The sequence below is a fragment of the Pseudophryne corroboree genome, chromosome 11 (genome assembly GCF_028390025.1).
Source record: "Pseudophryne corroboree isolate aPseCor3 chromosome 11, aPseCor3.hap2, whole genome shotgun sequence".
In the NCBI taxonomy this organism is placed as follows: Eukaryota; Metazoa; Chordata; class Amphibia; order Anura; family Myobatrachidae; genus Pseudophryne; species Pseudophryne corroboree.
In genome coordinates, this window is record NC_086454.1 from 285,771,888 (window position 1) to 285,795,475 (window position 23,588).

Below are 23,588 nucleotides of genomic sequence, written 5' to 3' on the forward strand. Positions count from 1 at the left end.
ACGCATATATAAAAATGCATCTTTTAAATGCAATATAGTCAGTAATATACTGTCCCTATCCAGGGTATCAATATTTTCAGTCAGGGAATCCGACCAAGCCACCCCAGCACTGCACATCCAGGCTGAGGCGATTGCTGGTCGCAGTATAACACCAGTATGTGTGTATATACATTTTAGGATATTCTCCTGCTTTCTGTCAGCAGGTTGTCTAATTCCTTCCATAAGCTCATCCACTCAGGTGTCGACCCCCTAGGGGGTGACATCACCATTACAGGCAATTGCTCCGCCCCCACATCAGTTTCCTCCTCATACATGTCGACACAAACGTACCGACACACAGCACACACACAGGGAATGCTCTGATAGAGGACAGGACCCCACTAGCCCTTTGGGGAGACAGAGGGAGAGTATGCCAGCACACACCAGAGCGCTATATATAGACAGGAATACCACTATATAACGTGCTTTTCCCTTTATAGCTGCTGTTATTATCAAAACTGCGCCAAATTAGTGCACCCCCTCTCTTTTTTACCCTTTTCTGTAGTGCAGGACTGCAGGGGAGAGTCAGGGAGACGTCCTTCCAGCGGAGCTGTGATGGAAAATGGCGCCCGTGTGCTGAGGAGATAGGCTCCGCCCCCTTCTCGGCGGCCTTTTCTCCCGCTTCTGGCAGGGGTTAAAATACATCCATATAGCCCTGGGGGTTATATGTGGTGTATTTTCGCCAGCCAAGGTGTTTATATTGCTGCTCAGGGCGCCCCCCCCTTGCGCCCTGCACCCTCAGTGACCGGAGTGTGAAGTGTGCCTGAGGAGCAATGGCGCACAGCTGCAGTGCTGTGCGCTACCTTGTTGAAGACTGATGTCTTCTGCCGCCGATTTTTCCGGACCTCTTCTTGCTTCTGGCTCTGTAAGGGGGCCGGCGGCGCGGCTCTGGGACCGGACTCCGAGGCTGGGCCTGTGTTCGGTCCCTCTGGAGCTAATGGTGTCCAGTAGCCTAAGAAGCCCAAGCTGGCTGCAAGCAGGCAGGTTCGCTTCTTCTCCCCTTAGTCCCTCGATGCAGTGAGCCTGTTGCCAGCAGGTCTCACTGAAAATAAAAAACCTAAAACTAAACTTTTTCTAAGAAACTCAGGAGAGCCTCCTAGAATGCACCCTTCTCGTCCGGGCACAAAAATCTAACTGAGGCTTGGAGGAGGGTCATAGGGGGAGGAGCCAGTGCACACCAGGTAGTCCTAAAGCTTTACTTTTGTGCCCAGACTCCTGCGGAGCCGCTATTCCCCATGGTCCTTACGGAGTTCCCAGCATCCACTAGGACGTCAGAGAAATAAACTTTACTAGAGAAACTCTGGAGAGCTCCCCTAGGTGTGACCGGCTCCTCCGGGCACATTTTCTAAACAGAGTCTGGTAGGAGGGGCATAGAGGGAGGAGCCAGCCCACACTCTCAAACTCTTAAAGTGCAAATGGCTCCTGGTAGACCTGTCTATACCCCATGGTACTAATGTGGACCCCAGCATCCTCTCTAGGACGTAAGAGAAAAAAAAAAGTCACCAGATTTCAGTATCAGTAATCAACTAGATGGATAAGACAAAAAAGTTTAATAACTAGTATGCAAGAATGACAGTTTTACACTTTTGAGCAAGACATATTAATTCAGTTTTTTTAAATTGAGCTATTCTTTATTAAATATTTCATATTTTAAACACTTACAAAACAGCACATTCTTGCTACAAGAATGGCTTCTTCCATATATTTCCTACATATTTTAACATGCATATAGCCCCCCCCCAAACAAAAAAAAAAAATACCAGACTTTTTACATACACATATAAACATACATATTATTTGTCTTCCAGATTCAACCTAAAGGAAAATTTGTAATGTCTCTAAGAGTACAATATAATTCCGTAGGTTATCTTGATTTCCTCCTAATATCCCAACCCATCCTCCTCCCCTCGTTAGACCTTGTATAGTTGTATTACCCTAAGACCCCTTTGCTTTATTATTACATTTTAAAATAAAGAAAATTTGTAGGATTTACAATGTTAAAGCACTAAATTATAAAGTTACTGGTACAATTACACTGATGTCTGAAAACCACAATTGCCCCTTATTCAATCCACACATAAAAGTACTTGTGCACCCACAGTATTAAAGAACATTCTTACCGATCAGGTCAACAGAGAGGTCAATGTTCTCTATGATCCAGTTAAACCACTCTGTTAAAACCACATAATCCACTTCAGGCATCTTCCCACTGCAAAATCCACAGAAAGGCAGAAGCGTTAATGGAGATGTCACAGTGTGAGAAGCCTCAATGTGAGAAGGGATTAAACGCTACCAATAACGGCGATTTATCTCTGCTGGAAAAGGACATTTGTTATGGCGAATGTATCATGTCTGCAGATTAACACTTTCTCTGTAGGGTGCTTAGAGAACTAGGTAAAGTATCTGTTATCAGTGGTAGGGTACAAGGAGGCACAGACTTTGTAAATAGAGTACATACAGAACTACATAAGATAACCATGTGGGAACACACAACAAATACAAGCTACATTCAATTATATCACTGCCTGTTACTCTTCATCTGTTCATGCCACTTTCCCCATAGAGTATATAGAAAGAGGAAAACCTACAGAAACCCTATATGAATTTTTAAAGTATAAAAAATAAATAAAAACACAGTTCTAATTTAAATGGGACTATTAGACCAACCAAGTAGCCCTCATGCCAGTTTAGGAGTTTAGGGAAGCCTTGCTTATTGGTCTTGGTCACCTAGCTGGGCACAGGTGTAAGACCAACTGTCACATTTCAAATATCTACAGGTGACATGGAAAACATGAACCGCTTGGGGTGCTGAGGACAGAAGACTTTGAGAACCACTGGGTTACAATAATCAGGAAGCAGCAGAACAGACCAACCATGTGTTGAATGTCTCCTCTGTGTCATTAGCATACAGCTCAGGGACTCAGGGAATCTGAGCTGTCTGATCTGCAGGGGTAAGAGAGTGAGCACTGTCAGTGTGTCTGTCTGACCTGTGAGCCTGTATACCAGTGTGCCTTCCTCTCACTCCTATTTATGATTCTTTGTGCAGTGAGTCTATGTCCCAAGTCCTGCCTGTCTGTGACCTCCAGTCCTGGCATTAGCCAATGCATGAACTATGTTTTTATGATGCAGAGATAACAGTCCACCACCAAGGCATCTAGCGGGCAGTTCAAATATCAAAATGACAACAAAAACAGGACATTTTAACGTGTGCACCCTGGAGGTCAAACCCAGGGTGCACACGCCAAAATACTTTAAATCGCATTATTAACAGTGTCAGCTTTACAACTTCAAACATGATGGCACTGTAAAGCAGCAAGCTTGAAGTTGGAAAGCTGACCCTTATAATGATTTCAATCTAAATGTATTGTTAACTGGTTGGGTGTGATATGCTGCCAGTCGGGATGAAGGTGGCCAGAATACCAACTGCAGCATCCCGATGGCAAAAATCCCGACAGAGACAATGTATGTATACTTATTAATACCCCCATAACCCTCCCTTCCCACAGCCTAAACCTACCCCCCCCCCCCCCCCCACCCTATCCCTCCCCGGTGGTGCATAATCATAACCCCCCTTCACACAGCCTAACTCTTACTCTCCCACAACCTAAGCCTAACCCTCCCCGGGTGTGCCTAAATCTATCCCCTCCCCACAGCCTAACCCTAACCCCCCCCCACCCCGCAGCCTAACCCTAACCCCCCCACCCTGCAGCCTAACCCAACCCCCATCCCCCACCAAACACTTTCAGGATCCCGACGGTCGGGATTGTGATCCTAGTCGGGGTTGCAGGAACCGGCATTCCGAGCAGTGTCGGGATTCCGCCATCAGTATTTCAACCCCCGGGATCCTGACCGAATCCCTTATTAACATGTTGGCCTACCTGGTTCGTCCTTTTGATTTACTGAACTCAGATGCTCACCGCCTTATGTTAAGTGTATTTAGTAAAATATACTGACTGTAATTGTAAGATTCCAGCACTTTTCTAAAGGTCTCAAAGCACAAAAAGTAACTATGACAACATAAAACAATAGCATTTTACTTGCAATTCTTTAATCTCCGTCTTATAACATAAGACTGAGTATGCCACTCTTTTGGACTAAAAGAATTTGAAATAAAAAAGTGGCTGTTTTAGGCTTATTGTGGCAGTCTTTAACTTGTCCCTATATCAAACACTCAGGAACCCTTGAAGAAATACTGCTTTTACCCCTTAGAAGTAAACATTACATTTGGTAACGAAGACGCGCTACACAACCCACTTTTAAAGCAGAACTAGTTCCTCATTGTTGCATCTGGAAAGTAGAGACTGCTGGCGCAGCCATCCGTGCTGGTATTGCCTTACAATAAGGGAAGATACTGAAAAATTAAAACACCCAAAGCTCACCCGACACCACCATGTCACGCTAGAGGTTTCCTAATAGAACGATTTCTTTATGGAATGTGTGACCAGCCTTAGAAACATGTGATCCTACTGTACAATTAAATGTGCAATGAAAAGAAACAAAGACAGGTTTACAGGAACTCTACAACACTTTAAGTAGAAGACATCCTGATGAACACGAATAGCTGGAAGGAAGAGGAAATACAATTTTTCTTTTCTTTAGAACAAGGTTTGTCCTGTGCAGCTTTTGAATAAAAGTAATATGCTCCAATATCAGATATAGGGGTTGATCCTATTACCCGTGAAGGGTGTGATGTGCCGTTGCAGAGGCGTTTAAACACCGGCACCAGATCTCGCACCATTCGCGGGCTGAATTCGCACCAAAGTGCTTGCAGCCAAATGGGGCAGCGAGCACTTTTGTGCGCATTTGGGCTGCCGTAAAGTGCAGCCGCTGCCGCAATGATTTGCACCCGCAAAATCATTGCGGCTAATACCCCTTTCACATCTCCAATGCCAGATCCCGCCGGGGAATTGGAAACGGGTCCTTCCCGGGTGGGATCTGGCATTAGAGCCTCAGCGCTGGCATCCCCACCCGGCAATTAGCTGGGCTGGTTGTGGGGGGCAGAGCCAGCAGCGGGGGCAGCGCTGGGAGATGAGCTCATCTCCACACCCCCTCTCCCTATGTAGTAAACAGGTCCCAGGTCTCATTGACTCGGGAACCCGTTCACACTGCCACTGACCCGGTATTCAACCTGGGAAGAACCCTTCTTATAACCCAGGTTGAACCCAAGGTCAGGCGACTCGGGAATTCTCCAAGGCCCTTTTCACATCGCACACTGACCCGTGTCGACCTGACAACATGCCGGGTTATTTTTGCGATGTGAAAGGGGTATAATAGGATCAACCCCATATTCTGCACAAGTAATCCTTGACAAGGTCTATTTAGTGTTTTCAATTATTTTGGATATCACTGTCAAAGTCACTTTGCCCAGTGAGGCAATAAAGCTGCTGATGTGGATGAGTCACATGTGCAGAATGGCGGCTACCAGCTTGACACTTCCTACTTCTAACCTTGTCCTTACTTACTGTATGTGGTTATATACTATAAAGATAATGGAGTGGGAGGAACCAGTGTATCTATTCTGCCTGCAGTTTAGCACAGACAAAACAGCCGACTATAGGTTATGTGCATACTAATAAGTACACTTACATCAGCATTCTAACTGAACTGCTTACAAAAATGCAGTTGTATTAGGGAGCACTAATCCCTATGCCACCTGCTCTTGTGATTTACAGTCAGTGGTGCAAGTGTGCGGGTACAGTGTACCCTAAAGTATTTGGCAGTGGGTATGCCGTACTGCCACCCACACACATTCAGCACACCAGTGACGCACCCCGCCATTACTGCTGCCTCACACTTTAGGCAGAGAGGAGAGCGCAGCATGCGCCTCTCCTCTCCTGCCTGAGACAGTCCGGCGGTTCTTGAGCCAATCAGAGCTCGCGGACTGGCAGCTAATCAGGAGATGCCGCTGCCGGACCGCGAGCCCTGATTGGCTCGCGGACAGGTGCCAGATCTAAAATACGGGATGATGCCACCACCGCAGGACGACGCGGAGACTGGACTGAGGGCAAGAGGGGCGTGTGCTGTGCTCTCCTCTTCCCAGCAGCAGAAGACAGTGCCAGCCCCAGGCAGCAGCAGCAACGGTGAGTTGAACTGCTGGGGCATATCTGGCACTCTGGGGGCATGTGTATCTGGCACTGTGGGGGCATATCTGGCATGTGTGCATCTGGCACCGTGGGGGCATGTGTGCATCTGGCACCGTGGGGGCATGTGTGCATTTGGCACCGTGGGGGCATGTGTGCATCTGGCACCGTAGGGGCATGTGTGCATCTGGCCCCCCATATGTGTATCACGCCACCATTTTCATTGCCCACGCCCCATGTGGCATTTGGCCACACCCATTTTTGCCACACGCATACAGTACCTATAAGACATTTTTTCTACTTGCACCACTGGTTACAGCTTATTACACATTAAAGTTTAATTTATATACTACATGGACAGTTTACAGATTCATACTGGACAGACCGATATTCCAGCAGTAGATTGTGAATGGCCTTTATATGCGTGTGGACAAAAACTTGCATTAATCTAGCTAACTCCCAATAAAGAGAACAAACAAAATAAGCGATCCAACCATCCAGGCCAGGCCTAGCACTGCCCAGTCGGATTACAGTAAGTCATGTCAGCTCCTCTCCACAGAAAAAGAAGAGTTGTGGTGAATGGGTAACACAAGGTTACATACAATTTCCAGTATCCTAAGGTCTGTCGGGGTATGCAAACTTTGAAGCCCCATACACACTAGACGAGAAAGTGAAAGATCTCGCTCAGAAGGGCCAATGTGAGCGAGATCTTTCACAATCTCGTCCAGTGTGTACACTCAATGTCGTTAACGATGCACATCGTTAACAACCCCCTCTCTCTCGTCTGAACATGTACAGACGAGGGAGGTCCTCGTTAACGACAGCCATGTTACAGATGCAGCATGGCCGTCGTTCCCCCCACCATCACTCCAATCCCCGCCGGCATCGGCAAGTGTGTACTGGCCTTGAGTCTTCCAAATGTTATGTCTATTAGTACTGGATTAAATTGCATTTAGAATATATCAAACAGTTGTAAGCGGCTTCCGGAGAATGCCCAACAGCTGCTACAATCAGGTACTGCCAGTGCTGCAAGCAGCCTCCAGCCAGGCAGGAAAGAAGAACCAACTGCTGTATACAATGTATCACAAATGGTTTGCAGCAGGTAAACAGAAATCCCATATTACACCATTAAAAGGTGGATTTAAGCAAATAGAGATGGGTTTAAACCTTTCATCTATTTGAACTGTGCACTGCCAGATGGCCACGTACCTACCAGTAACAACCTCCAGCAGTTGAGAGGGGAAGGAATTCCCCTTTCTAAAAGGTTCTAAATGAGAGTAAATAACAAAAGAGAAATATTTACTTAGATTACTACCAAATGCAAAATAAAAATAAAAACGCAAACAGACAATAAAAAAACACAACTGTCTCTATATTTCTAAATAAATTAATAAAACAGCGCACGTGGCACGTACAAACGTTTGAGCACCCTCTCAGCTGATTCAGTAACACTTCCGTTATTGCTTTTTTAATGTTCAGCAACTTTTAAATTAACTTACCAGAGGGCATATTCATTATGTTAATTATCAGGGGCGGATAACATTCTGACACGCAGCGAGCGCCGGAGCAATTCATCATCGCTCCAGCATGGAGAAAGCCGTTCCGAAAATCAGCTGTTTCCACTAATCTTTTCACCGCTACTTTCGTAGCAGTGAAAAGATTTGGCAGTACTAGTGCGTCTGCATGAACTACAGTTCACGCAGGCACACAAAGCACCCGGTGGAAGGAGCCGGACAGGGGCAGAGGGATTCAGAAGGATCCCTTTTTGCAAGCCGGGACTACTTCACCACTCACAATTTTATCTCTTGCCAAGCGTTGATAAATACCACTCAGTGTTTTCTAGGTCTCCTCACAGAGGGGGACATTTACTAAGCAGTGATGAGAGTGGAGAAGTAAGCCAGTGGAGAAGTTGCCCATGGCAACCAATCAGCACTGAAGTAACATCTATAATTTGCATACTGTAAAATGATACAGAGCTGCTGATTGGTTGATGGGGCAATTTCTCCACTGGCTCACTTCTCCACTCTTATCACTGCTTAGTAAATGTCCCCTAGAATCACAAGTGAAATTAGCTCCACCTGCGGATCTCTTACTATATATCAGTGAGTAATAACTACAGCTGTGCACCTGTGAGGTGAAAAAGCACCCTGCAGGATCATAAATCGTCCCCTTGTATACAGAATGCAAGTCAGAGTGCACGTTACAATGTAGTTGTCTACTCCTTGGGGGTCATTCCGAGTTGATCGCTCGCTGACGATTTTCGCAGCGCAGCGATCAGGTGAAAAAATGGCATTTCTGCGCATGCGTATGCCCCGCAATGCGAACACGCGACGTACGGGTATAAAGCTCTTTGTGGTTGTGCTCAGGTTCTAGCAAAGTTTTCCTTCGCACTGGCGGCCACAAGAAGATCGACAGGAAGGGGGCGTTACTGGGTGTCAACTGACCCTTTTTAGGGAGCGTTTGTAAAAACGCAGGCGTGTCTATAAAAACGCAGGCATGGCTGGGTGTTCGCTGGGCGGGTGTTCGAGTTCAAATCCGGATACGAATAGGCTGAAGTGATCGCAAGCGCAGAGTAGGTTCAGAGCTACTCTGAAACTGCACAAACTGTTTTTGTAGAGCTCAGCTGCACAAGCGTTCACACTTCTGCTAAGCGAACATACACTCCCCTGTGGGCGGCGGTATAGCGTTTGCACGGCTGCTAAAACTAGCTAGCGAGTGATCAACTCAGAATGACCCCCCTTGCCCGCCTCTGAAATTGGAACACTATTTCTATCCTTAGCGAAGCGGATGGCAGAGGAGGGACTGTAAATGACATCACTGCTGTGGCTGCCGTCATAACAGCACTCCGATAAAGAGGGAAAGAACAGGGTAAGCTGTGAGCACGTACTGCTTTACAGTACTTCCCTAGTAGCAGAAAAGACTTCTTTTTTACCTATATATATTTTAACCCTCTGCTTAACTTTTCTGTTTTATAACACATTAGGCTTATAACCACTTCAGCAATGGAGGAGACGTTTATTATCTACTTATGTATATCCTACAGCTGTTTTTTCAAGAAGACTTGGCATATGCAGTATTTTTCTCAGTACAGATGTTGGTTGTTACACGAGTGTCCAAGTGATCGCGCGGAGCAAAAAAAATTGTGGGTCCCAGGGACCCCTCACTTTAACAATTTGGGGTCCTACTCCACTGTTTCTGGGTCCCATCACATATTATGGCGGATAGCTTAGGCAGTGCTGGTGGCAGGTAGCAGTTGGTGTAAAGGGGTGTAAGGGCAAGCAGTAATTAGGTAGAGCCGGGGGTGGAAGCAGGGAAAAGTTGGGATAGAGGTGGGTAAGGGCAGGCAGTGCTGGGGGAAGGGGAGGGAGGGGGGTGGGGGATCAGTGTGGACAGCAGTTGGGACAGTGTTGGGGGGCAAATGTATATAGCAGCTGGGGCAGTACTGGGTGCAATGATGGGGTTAGGGACAGGCAGTACCAGGAGTAGGGAAGGGGTAAAGATAGATGGCAGCTGAGGGAGCACTGGGGGGGCAAAGATGGGGTTAGGGGAAAGCTGTACTGGGGTGGTTAGAGAGGGCAAGGGCACATAGTAAGCTGGGGCAAGGAGGGGATTAGGGGCAGACAGTGCCGGGAGTAGGGAGGGGGTAAGGGTAAATAGCAGATGGGTCAGTACTGGATATAAGCCGAGAGTTAAGGGCAGGCAGTGCTGAGGGTAGGGTAGAAAGTAGCTGGGGAAGTATTGGCGAGGGCAAGGAGGGGGTTAGGGGCAGGCAGTGATGGTGAGGGAGGGGTCAGGGGTAGTTAGCACCGGGGCTGTACTGGGTGCAAGAGGGGGTTAAGGGCAGACAGTGCTGGGGGTAGGGGATATATATATTAATTATACTAAACATTGTATAAACATGCACATATTCATATGTATGCTGTACACACACACAGGAAAACAAAGCATTTGGTTGACATTTAACTATTCTGTTTTTTTAGTTTACAACTAAAATCTAACTTGAACATTTAGGCAACGACCAAAAGTAAATAACATCGCTACTGCACTGTAGGACTAATTCAGACCTGATCGCTCCTCTGCGGTTTTGCAGAGGGCTGCGATCAGACAGCCACCGCCCAAAGTGTCAAAACCCGCCCCATGCAAGTGTGCGAATGCATGCGTACTGTATGCCGGCAAAAAATGTCTCCAGTCATTGGACAACTGCAAATCCATACACATCGCACTCACCATCTAATGTTTTTTCCAGTCTGTGCAGACTGTGCGTAACCCAGGACCTACTCCAACAGTGCGATAGAAGCAGGCTGGTCGGGGCCGGAGCCGACGTCTCACACCCTCAGATGGGATGATGCAATGAACGACACTATGCTACTAAATGTAACATGGAATGGTACATTGCTCATCATCTACTGCATTGTGCAGTAGTTTTACCCCTAGGAGTAGGGCAGGACAGGGGGCGCATAGGTGCCAAGCATGAACCACGCCTCAAAAAGAGGATGTGGCCAACTGGGGAGGAGGTGCGGTCCTGCCTGTGTCATTAATGGGGGCGTGCCCCAGCTTCCACCAAGTGCTCCCTTTAATGTGAACAGGGCATATCATTTATTCACGTGGCAGAAGGCTGTTTTAGCTGTTTAACCCTGACATTTGCTTTATCAACCATACTGTATCATTACTCAATTCCTGAGGGTGATACAACACACATTGCCCAACAGAAAGGAATCAGACACATTCGACACAGTCATTGTATCTTTCTGTTTGGGACATTTTCCTATTCCTTGTATGGATAAGATTTATTCATAAGTGAGGTTAGAACATCAGATGCAGAAAAAAAATGTAACTAACATCTCCTACCTGGCTCTATAACCTAACATGGGCATTTTACTGGGAAGAAAAGGAAGTGTAATGTCATGGCACAGGATTGTACGCTACAATGTCATAGTCATTTGCTAATGTGTGCTGGGTGTGGTTGTAGCCTAGAACAGTGATGGCTAACCTTGACACTCCAGCTGTTGAACTACACATCCCAGCATGCCCTGCATCAGTTTTGGCGTGGTCAAATAACAAAACTGTAGAAGGGCATGCTGGGATATGTAGTTCGACAACAGCTGGAGTGTCAAGGTTAGTCATCACTGGCCTAGAACTACTCTCATCTGTACCAATACAAAAGATGATCGTTCAAGACAATCAACACATCACAGCCAAGAGACTCACAGAACTTTTACACATACACTTATCACTGAGATGCACCCTGTAATCCACAGGCGGGTCAGTACACGGGTCTCTGTACAGCCAGATGTCCCCAGCAGCATACAGTGCAACAAGCCATGTGAGCAGCACTGTAGCCGGGGACATATAACTAGGGCAATCAAAGGATGGGAGCGCGGGAACCCTGAGCCCCCTGCGCTGCTGACAGAGCCCTGATCCGCACCCTCAAGGAAAGGGAGACAGCATTCCTGGTACTGGGGTCGGCGGCGCACATGTCATACGCCAGGTCTCCCACACAGCGCCTGCTGCAGCCCGGACACACATGCCGCCGGGCGGACAACATGCTGGGTGCACAGGGCAGATGCCGACCAGGACAGTGCAGGGGCAGGGGGTATCAAGCCGTCTCCCTTCCTGGACACAAAGTACAGCATGGAAGTAGTGACAGGCTCGAGCAGTCTCACCGTTGTGGTGGAGGGCGGGTGAGCGGGGCCAGTCTCTGCCAGTGCTGCAGCACAGATTCAGGGTGCTGGCGGCGGAGCCAGAGGTCAGCGGGGAGGAGCCTAAGGATTCAAAATGTACTGGACTGGCGGGCAAAGAGAGAGAGACACTGCAGCCTGTGATTGGCTAGAGACTACAGGAGGTGATTGGCTTGGGAAACAGCCAGTCACCTCCTGTGTGCCGCTGACTGGCTAGGTCGATAACACACAGATCAAGATGAGCGCATCCTGAGTGACCCGCTCATCTTCTAAACGTGGGTACCAGGTGGCTGTTTTGGGGTAAAATATGCGCCATATCGCATTTTTGCGATCACTAGTGTCCTATATGTATGTATGGGTATATGATATACTAAGGGGAAAATATATGTATAAAAACTATAAACATATGCCAGCATTTCTCAAATTGTGTGCCGTGGCACTTTACAGGGGTGCCGCAGCCTGATGATCTAGTCCGCTCCCGACTCCCACACTGAATGCAACCAGACAGCAAGTTAATCTGGCCGCCCGCTGCTTTAAACAGACGTAGCGTGCGGCCATTTACACAAAGGGCACCAAACTTCGGGCCCCATCCCCTTCCAGTCTTCTCCTCTCCCTCTGTGCGCTACTTTTTTCTGTGCCTCGGCAGTCAGAGCAGAACTAATGGCGGTGCAGCTACCTAGGGCCCCGCAACTGGTGACTTTATAATGAGTCACAGTGGCTCATTAGTATACTGCTGCACGGTAGTGGTCCGAGAGCAGTGTGAGATAGGAAATCTGTGTACGTAGGGTTGGGATCTACTGTTTTAGGGAAGGTGTGTGGGTGGGTCTTTGTTCCTGGGGTAGATCTGTGTGGGGGTAGGTCTGTGCTCAGTGGAGATTAGTGTGTGGGGCAGTAGGTCTGTGCTAGGGTTAGATCTGTGTATGTGGGAAGGGGGGGGTGTCTTTGCTAGGCGGATATCTGTGTTAGGTCTGTGCTGGGGATATCTTTGTGAGATGGTAAGGGGGCGATATGTGTAGGGGGAAAATCTCCTGGGCTAGGGGGAGATAGGTGTGAGGGGGAGATCTTTTCTGCTTATGGGAGATCAGTGTTGGAAGAGGATCAACCCATAAGACTACTTACAGGGTACCGCAAAAATATTCAGACACAATAAGGGTGCCATAAAACGAAAAAGTTTGAGAGCCACTGACATATGCGCTATGTTTTGTGCGCAAAGCGTCACATCAAAAATGTGCTCTTCAAAATTAAAATGTGCCCTCCTTAGTGATCAGCACCCTCCCTAAAAAACCCTAGAGTGAACATTAATATATATCAAAGCTCTGAGAAGAGTTAAAATACCAGCCAATCAGCTCCTAACTGTTCACAGATTGTGTTTGAAATATGACAGTTAAAATCTGATTGGTTCGTGCTTTATCTCTCTCCCAGCTTTGATACATACAGTATGCCCCTATGGGGTGCATTCAATAACTGTCGGAAGCTGCCATCTTGTCGGAAAGACGGCAGCTTAGACAGAAATAGGTCAGAAGGGGTTCCGACCTATTCAATAGGGGCTGATTATTCCGACAAGTCGTGAATTCCCGACTTGTCAGAAAACACGTGGATCGGTGGAATAGCCGCAGATCCACATGCTTCTGTCGGAAATGGGGCCAAGTCCAACAGGTTTTGGCCCCCTCTCCGACAAACTCAAGCCGACTTGAAAACAAGTCGGATTGAGGTGAGGAGACAAGCGGTGCAGGGGGAGCAGAGATCACCGGCCGGCGGGGGGAGCTGCCTGTGGGGGGACATGTCTGCGGAGGCGGGGGAAGGCGCTGCAGGGAGAGAGGTGCATGGCTGTCCCCAACCAGGCACCTCTCTCCCTGCAGCGCCTCCCCCCGCCGCCGCAGACATGTCCCCCCGCAGCAAGCTCCTTCCGCCGGCCACCGTTCTCTGGTCCCCCCGCAGGCACCTCTCTCCCTGCAGCACCTCCCCCCCGCTGCCAGCTCCTCCCGGCGCCCATTGATCTCTGCTCACCCCGCTGCCCAGCTTACCCCCGCCACCGTCCCGCTCATGCACGCCGCCATCTGCGCCGCTGCTGTCAGCGCATCCGCAGCCGCTGACAACTGCGGCAGGACAGGACCCTATGTATGGCCAAATCAGACAGTCGGATTTGGCCGTCCATTGAATAGGGGTTGTCGGATCCATTCCGACAACTGCATGTCTGAATGGATCCGACTCTTATTGAATATACCCCTATGTCTCTTAGCAGCTGTCAAGAGAGCATGAAAATAAAGAACGGACAGTGACAAAGCAGAAGACAATGCTTCCTGGATGGAATTTCTGCCGTCAGAGAAGTCATAAACTAATGGAAGTTAAGGGGACCTGGTGTAGTCCAGGACTGGTCTGGCATCCCAAGAAATGTCATTGCAATGATATGAGAGTTATGCATTGCATATCTGACCACTTGACAAATAGTATTATCAAATGATCAGCATAAACGTTTCGGTATAGTGGTCCACAGTACAATGTTGCTTAAACCAAAGTGATTTGCATAGAAGTTATGACAGGAGGACACCTTTTTAGGTGTACAAAACAATATGCCTAGATAAACCAGAGACTTATTTTTTTTTTTTTAATCAACTGCTTTTAGGGCCCATTTATCAGTAAATCGGGGGGAAAAATATTTTCACAATTCTCCGATCCACCCATACATTGCCGATATCTCTCAGTGGTTTGCAGATCATTTTCAGCAAATACAGATCTGCCAGTCTTGAACGGCTCATCATTTTACTAGTAATGGTCATTAAATCGGCTGATCATTACAATACACTAGCAATTTACAACCCTGATTGGTCGGTGAAGGGTTAGGGCAGGGGGCAGGAGAGGGTTAAAATACTTACCACTGCCCGGTGTCAGGATCCTCATTGTTGGGATGCTGGTCATGTGACCGCCAGCATCCTGACAACCGGCATTTCATACCCAACCCATTCAGAGTGCTCAGATTAAACACTGAAAACCAGTGGAGAGATCACAATCATATGATGACCTAATATATCTGAACCAGGAGTGTTCTGCTGGGGAGAGTGGAAAAATAAGAATTTACTTACCGATAATTCTATTTCTCGTAGTCCGTAGTGGATGCTGGGAACTCCGTAAGGACCATGGGGAATAGCGGCTCCGCAGGAGACTGGGCACAACTAAAGAAAGCTTTAGGACTACCTGGTGTGCACTGGCTCCTCCCCCTATGACCCTCCTCCAAGCCTCAGTTAGGATACTGTGCCCGGACGAGCGTACACAATAAGGAAGGATTTTGAATCCCGGGTAAGACTCATACCAGCCACACCAATCACACCGTACAACTTGTGATATGAAACCCAGTTAACAGCATGATAATAGAGGAGCCTCTGAATAGATGGCTCACAATAATAACCCGTTTTAGTTAACAATAACTATGTACAAGTATTGCAGACAATCCGCACTTGGGATGGGCGCCCAGCATCCACTACGGACTACGAGAAATAGAATTATCGGTAAGTAAATTCTTATTTTCTCTGACGTCCTAGTGGATGCTGGGAACTCCGTAAGGACCATGGGGATTATACCAAAGCTCCCAAACGGGCGGGAGAGTGCGGATGACTCTGCAGCACCGAATGAGAGAACTCCAGGTCCTCCTCAGCCAGGGTATCAATTTTGTAGAATTTTGCAAACGTGTTTGCCCCTGACCAAGTAACAGCTCGGCAAAGTTGTAAAGCCGAGACCCCTCGGGCAGCCGCCCAAGATGAGCCCACCTTCCTCGTGGGATGGGCTTTAACAGATTTAAGCTGCGGTAATCCCACCGCAGAATGCGCCAGCTGAATAGTGCTACACATCCAGCGCGCAATAGACTGCTTAGAAGCAGGAGCACTCAGCTTGTTGGGTGCATACAGGATAAACAGCGAGTCAGACTTTCTGACTCCAGCCGTCCTGGAAATGTAAATTTTCAGGGCCCTGACTACGTCCAGCAACTTGGAATCCTCCAAGTCCCTAGTAGCCGCAGGCACCACAATAGGTTGGTTCAAGTGAAAAACTGAGACCACCTTCGGGAGAAACTGAGGACGAGTCCTCAATTCTGCCCTATCCATATGGAAAATCAGATAAGGGCTTTACAAGACAAAGCCGCCAATTCTAAAACTCACCTGGCCGAAGCCAGGACCAACAGCATGACCACTTTCCACGTGAGATATTTTTAAATCCACAGTCTTAAGTGGTTCGAACCAATGTGATTTCAGGAATTCCAAAACCACATTGAGATCCCAAGGTGCCACTGGGCACAAAAGGAGGCTGAATATGCAGAACTCCTTTGACAAAAAGTCTGAACTACAGGCAGTGAAGCCCGTTCTTTCTGGAAGAAAATCGACAGAGCCGAAATCTGGACCTTGATGGACCCCAATTTGAGGCCCAACGTCACTCCTGCTTGCAGGAATTGTAGGAATCGACCCAGCTGACATTCCTTCGTCGGGGCCTTCTTGGCCTCACACCACGCAACATATTTTCGCCCAATGCGGTGATAACGTTTTGCAGTGACATCCTTCCTGGCTTTGAGCAGGGTAGGGATGACTTCCTCCGGAATGCCCATTAGGATCCGGTGTTCAACCGCCATGCCGTCCAACGCAGCCGCGGTAAGTCTTGGAACAGACAGGATCCCTGCTGCAGCAGGTCTTGTCCGAGCGGCAGAGGCCAAGGGTCCTCTGCAAGCATCTCTTAAAGTTTCGGGTACCCAGCTCTTCGTGGCCAATCCGGAACCACGAGTATAGTTTCCACTCCTCGCTTTCATATGATTCTCAGTACCTTGGGAATGAGAGGCAGAGGAGGAAACACATAAACCGACTGGTACACCCACGGTGTCACTAGAGCGTCCCCAGCGATCGCCTGAGGGTCCCTTGACCTGGCGCAATATCTTTTCAACTTTTGTTGAGGCGGGACGCCATCATGTCCACCCGTGGTCATACCCAACGGTTTTTCCGCATTTGGAAAACTTCTGGATGAAGTCCCCATTCTCCCGGGTGTAGGTCGCCCATCGGAGAATCCTTGTGGCTTCTGCCATCGCCATCCTGCTTCTTGTGCCGCCCTGTTTGTTTACATGGGCGACCGCCGTGATGTTGTCTGATTGGATCAGTACCGGCTGGTTCTGAAGCAGGGGCCTTGCTTGACTTAGGGCATTGTAAAAAGCCCTTAGCTCCCGGATATTAATGTGAGGCGAAATTTCCTTGGAAATTTCTTCCCTGTGTGACTGCACCCCAGCCCCGAAGGCTGGCATCCGTTGTCACCAGGACCCCGTCCTGTATTCCGAATCTGCGGCCCTCTAGTAGATGAGGCCTCTGCAGCCACCACAGCAGCGACACCCTGTTTCTTGCTGACAGGGTTATCCGCTGTTGTATCTGTAGATGGGACCCGGACCATTTGTCCCACAGGCCCCACTGGAACGTCCTTGCGTGGAACCTTCCGAATGGAATTATGCTTTGTACGAAGCTACCATTTTTCCCAGGACTCGTGTGCATTGATGTGCCGACACTTGTCCTGGTTTCAGGATGTCTCTGACTAGAGATGACAACTCCTCGGCTTTTTCCACTGGAAGAAACACTCTTTTCTGGTCTGTGTCCAGAATCATTCCCAGGAACAGAAGACGTGTCGTCGGGACCAGCTGTGACTTTGGAAAATTGAGAATCCAGCCGTGCTGTTGTAGCACTTCCCGAGAGAGTGCTACCCCTATTACCAACTGTTCTTTGGACCTCGCCTTTATCAGGAGATCGTCCAAATACGGGATAATAAAAACTTCCTTCTTGCGAAGGAGTATCATTTCGATCATTACCTTGGTAAAGACCTTCGGAGCCGTGGGCAACTCCAACGGCAGCATCTGGAACTGATAGTGACAGTCCTGTAGCACACATCTGAGGTACTCCTGGTGAGGAGGGTAAATGGGGACATGCAGGTACGCATCCTTGATGTCCAGGGAGACCCTGTAATCCCCCTCGTCCAGGCTCGTAATAACCGCCCTGAGCGATTCCATCTTGAACATGAATCTTCTGATATAAAAAATTCAAGCATTTTAATTTTAAGATGGGTCTCACCGAACCGTTCTGTTTCGGTACCACGACCATTGTGGTATAGTAACCCCTTCCTTGCTGAAGGAGGGGCACCTTGACAATCACTTGTTGTGATTATAGTGTTGAATAGTCACCAACACCGCCTCCCTGGCAGAGGGAGGTGCCGGTAAGGCAGATTTTATGAAACGGCGGGGGGGCGAACATCTCGAACTCCAGCCTGTACCCCTGAGAAACTACCTGAAGGACCCAGGGATCCATGTGAGAGAGCCCACTGGGCGCTGAAATTTCTGAGACGGGCACCCACCGTACCCGGGTCCGCCTAAGCAGCCCCAGCGTCATGCTGTGGGCTTACCGGACGCAGGGGAGGACTTCTGCTCTTGGGAACTAGCTGTTGCTTTTTCCTCTACCTTTGCCTCTCGGCAGAAAGGATGAGCCTCTAGCCATCTTGCTTTTCTGGGGCCGAAAGGACTGTACTTGATGATACGGTGCTTTCTATTGTTGTGGGGTAACCTGTGGCAAAAAAGTCGATTTCCCAGCAGTAGCTGTGGAAACGAGGTCTGACAGACCATCCCCAAACAGTTTTACCCCCTTATAGGGCAAACTTCCATGTGCCGATTCGAGTCGGCATCGCCTGACCATTGCCGAGTCCATAACCCCCGTCTGGCGGCAATGGACCTAGCGCTTATTTTTGATGCCAGTCGGCAATTATCCCTCTGTGCATCACGCATGTATAAGACCACGTCCTTTATATGCTCTATTGTCAGGAAAATATTGTCCCTATCCTTAGTTATTTTCCGACAGGGAATCTGACCATGCAGCAGGAGCACTGCACATCCATGCCGAAGCAACGGCTGGTCGCAATATAATGCCCTAGTGTGTGACTATATCTTATAGGGTAACCTCCTGCTTTCTATCAGCAGGTTCCTTCAGGACGTCCGTATCCGGAGACGGTAGTGCCACCTTTTCTGATAAGCGTGTAAACGCTGTATCTACCCTATGGGGTGTTTCACCGCGTGACCTATCCTCTGGCGGGAAAGGGTACGCTGCCAATAACCGTTTTGAAATTATCAATTTCTTATCGGGAGAAGACCACGCTTCCTCACACACATCATTTAATTTCTCAGATGCAGGAAAAACTACTAATAGTTTTCTCTCACCAAACACAATACCCTTTTTATGTGGTATCTGGGGTATAATCATAAATGTGTAATACATTTTTCATTGCCTCAATCATGTAACGGGTGGACCTATTTGGAGGGTACACTAGTCTCATCGTCGTCGACACTGGAGTCGGCATCCGTGTCGACAACTGTGTCTGCTATCTGAGGTAGCGGGCGTTTTTAGAGCCCCCCATGACATTTGAGACACTGGAACAGGCACAAGCTGAGTAGCCGGCTGTGCTGTGTCGTCGACCTTTTATGTAAGGAGTTGACACTTTCACGTAATCCTTCCATAAATTCAACCACACCGGTGTCGACCCCGCAGGGGGTGACAACATATTTACAGGCATTCGCTCCGCCTCCACCTCATTATCCTCCACATACATGTCGACACAGCCGTACCGACACACAGCCCACACACAGGGAATGCTCTGATAGAGGACAGGACCCCACAAAGCCCTTTGGGGAGACAGAGGGAGAGTATGCCAGCACACACCAGGGCGCTATATATCACAGGGATAGCACCCATAAAAAAGTGTTTTCCCTTATAGCTGCATATATATTGTATACTGCGCCTAAAATGTGCCCCCCCTCTCTTTTTAACCCTTTCTGTAGTGTATTAACTGCAGGGGAGAGCCAGGGAGCTTCCCTCCAACGGAGCTGTGAGGGAAAAATGGCGCCAGTGTGCTGAAGGAGATAGCTCCGCCCCTTTTTCGCGGACTTTTCTCCCGCATTTTTATGGATTCTGGCAGGGGTTAATGTACATCCATATAGCCCTGGGGGTTATATGTGATGTATTTTTGCCAGCCAAGGTGTTTATATTGCTGCTCAGGGCGCCCCCCCCCAGCGCCCTGCACCCTCAGTGACCGGAGTGTGTGGTGTGCATGAGGAGCAATGGCGCACAGCTGCAGTGCTGTGCGCTACCTTGGTGAAGACTGATGTCTTCTGCCGCCGATTTTCCGGACCTCTTCTTGCTTCTGGCTCTGTAAGGGGGCCGGCGGCGCGGCTCTGGGACCGGACTCCGAGGCTGGGCCTGTGTTCGATCCCTCTGGAGCTAATGGTGTCCAGTAGCCTAAGAAGCCCAAGCTGGCTGCAAGCAGGCAGGTTCGCTTCTTCTCCCCTTAGTCCCTCGATGCAGTGAACCTGTTGCCAGCAGGTCTCACTGAAAATAAAAAACCTAAAACTAACTTTTTTCTAAGAAGCTCAGGAGAGCCTCCTAGATTGCACCCTGCTCGGTCGGGCACAAAGATCTAACTGAGGCTTGGAGGAGGGTCATAGGGGGAGGAGCCAGTGCACACCAGGTAGTCCTAAAGCTTTCTTTAGTTGTGCCCAGTCTCCTGCGGAGCCGCTATTCCCCATGGTCCTTATGGAGTTCCCAGCATCCACTAGGACGTCAGAGAAATAGATTTCATGTGTCAAGAACAACAAAAAGTCGTTCGACATAAGAAATGTTTGTAGACCAATTTCTGCAAATGGAGGATTTGCCAAGTACGGATTGACATGATGGCCAAATTTATGCTAACGTCATATTAAAAACCAACCAATAAATAGTAACTACATTCAAATGTCATGTTTTACAACCCGCTGCAGTAGCGCAGAAACGTGCATTCAAGTGTATACGCTCAGTTAAGTTGAAGCTAGATTTTTTTTTGGATATTGAGTGAAATGTGTGAATAACACTTTCTTTTAAAGACCCAGAGTTTAGAATCCAGGATTTGCAGTGTGATGTGACTGAAGTGTCACATACAGTATGATAAATGGACAGGCAGAAGAGAGTGAGCAGTCGTATATTGACTATTCACAGAGCTCCCTCTGCTGGCGACTTCTTTCAATTACTCTCCAATCTTTGGTGGTCTAGAAAACTAAGCGTCTCAAAGCTGTAAAATGTGCAAGATACACAAAAGTCATATTACAGACCCTAAGGCTCCACCCATATTTCTTCTTGCTTATGTAAAACGCAAGTTTCCACAACACACTAGTTACATCTGAGATTCTAACACTTATGGATGGATGTATTAACAGTGTCTATGTACCGTATATACTCGATTATAAGCCGACTTTTTCAGCACTTTTTTTGTGCTGAAAAAGCCACCTCGGCTTATAATCGAGTCAGCGTTAGGAGGGACACAGAGAGCGCAGCTCTCCTGTGTCCCTCCTGCATCTCCTGCGGTGTGTGTGTTAAAGGAAGTGCACGAACCAGCACTTCCTTTAACACACGCCGCTGCCGCCGGAGACGCAGGAGGGACACAGGAGAGCCGCGCACTGCGCTCTCCGTGTCCCTCCTTCAGAAGACAGCGTGGGAGCGACGGAGGGTAAGTATCTAGCACTGTGGGGCATATCTGGCACTGTGGGGCACATCTGGCACTGTGGGGCACATCTGGCACATCTAGCACTGTGGGGCATATCTGGCACTGTGGGGCATATCAGGCACATCTGGCACTGTGGGGCACATCTTGCACTGTGGGGCATATCGGGCACATCTGGGACTGTGGGGCATATCTGGCACTGTGGGGGCATATCTGGCACTGTGGGGGCATATCTGGCACTATGAGGGCATATCTGGCACTATGAGGGCATATCTGGCACTGAGGGCTGTGTACGGCTAGAGCTGCATTTCCCACCCTAGGCTTATACTCGAGTCAATAAGTTTTCCCAGGTTTTTGGGGTAATATTAGGTGCCTCGGCTTATATTCGGGTCGACTTATACTCGAGTATATACGGTATGTGTATGCATCAAGTGTAGGAATATGCATATTATATTTATTACATCTCAGCCTTTTGCAGTGAGATCCTGCAAGGACCCAGCACTAAAAAAAAATAAAAAAATCAAATTTTTTTCCCCCTAGCACCCTGAATGATCGCAGTAACCAGATTTAAATCCCATACAATATCTTAGAATTCAGAGATCTCGGTTACATATATCTGCGCAAATGTATGTGTAAGCCCCCAAGCCGCGTCAAGGCCTCTCTGTATATATATTGGGGGTCACTAGCGCTATATCTAGGTGCAGGGCGTGGCACCCAAAAAAAATCAGCATAAGCCAGACAGCTCAGGGCAGCATACTAGTGAAAAAACTATAATATTAATATAATAGTGTTTAAGAAGCCGAAGCTATAGAGAAAGTGATACAAAAATCAGATGTAATTAAAATAAGAAATAGTGCTTAAGAAAATAGTATGTGATAAGTGTTAATGTAAGGGTATGCCACACTAAAGCCATCCAGCTCCGCCAATTCAGGGGCACCACGTCCCACACCTCCACAACCCCAATCTGGGTCTATGTTTAAGCAGCAAGGAGCCACATGATAATGGCTCCCTGCTACAATATTACTAAGCTAAGAGCTACCCACCTTGGAGCAACCCCATAATGCTCCATCTGGCATGTCAGGACCTGCATCTCCCTACTGGTAGAAAAATATTAGGGTGAGGTCACACAAAAAAAAATTCTATCACGTTATTTCCTTCTGGAAAAAGGAATAAACAAAAAAAAAGGGGGTAATGTATCTGCACTTTTACTTGCACATGAATTTTAAAGTGAGAGGAGTTCCCCTATATTTTGTAATAAATTATTAATATATAGTTTTTACTAGGGGTGTCGCCGACTACAGTAAAATTACAAATATTGAACAAGCAAGAGAAGAAAGTAGTGTATAACGGGCGCACAAAAAGGAATATTTTGATAAAACTTAACTTTTAATAAACTTAGGTAAAATCTTGTGGCTTTTTGGAACAGTTTGATTCGGTATAATAGTGAAAAATAGATAATAGTTAAAATCACACTGACAAGAAAATAAAGAGTATAATAAAGATTTTGGGGGACATGAACGAAGCAGTGATAAAAGTGGAGAAGTTGCCCATGGCAACCAATTAGCTGCTCTGTATATGTTTATAGTATGCAAATTCTAAATGTTACGTCAATGCTGATTGGTTGCCATGGGTCACTTCACTTTTATCACTGCTTAGTACATGTCCCCGTAAAAGAGGGAAAAGGCAATGTCCACCTGTTGTTACTGTCCTAATCCTGTCATTGGCCGCACAACCAAATTGTTTAAATTCACATTTATTTTTGTGTTATGGGTGTTGGTGATTATTAACTTCCAAGTTTTCTGCTGTTTTTACAAATGGTTTTACCATTCAGTGTCAATAATTTATAGCCGTATTGCTCCATAAGGACACAAACAGTATTCCAATGTTATCATTTCTCATTAGCCTGCCACAGGAAAGGTAATAATAATACCATAGAATCAATACATTAACCGGTGCGTGCATCTGTGAAACACTATAGGCATAAATCAGACCTGATCGCTGTTGCGCAATTTTGCATGATGGGCGATTATCGAACGACTGCGCATGTGTATTGATTGCAATGTGCAGGCCAAACTACGCAAGAATGTTGCAAAAATTTTGATCGCTAGGCGTACGCAAGTTGATTGACAGGAAGTGGACATTTGGGGGTGCTAACTGGTTGTTTTCCGGGAGTGTCAGGAAAAACGCAGGCATTCCCAAGCATTTTCTGGGAGGGTGTGTGACGTCAGCTCCGGTCCTGATCAGCCTGTTCTCATTGCATTGGAGGAGT

General features: G+C 47.7%; 1 protein-coding gene across 1 annotated transcript in view; it reads right to left on the reverse strand.

Moving 5' to 3' along the window:
- TK2 (thymidine kinase 2) overlaps positions 1-23,588 on the reverse strand; it is a 138,782-nt gene that overhangs the window by 20,113 nt on the left and 95,081 nt on the right. Inside the window, exon 7 of the mRNA XM_063945406.1 lies at positions 2,160-2,248. Within this exon, the coding sequence (XP_063801476.1) occupies positions 2,160-2,248 (89 nt within the window). The remainder of the gene's footprint in view (positions 1-2,159; positions 2,249-23,588) is intronic.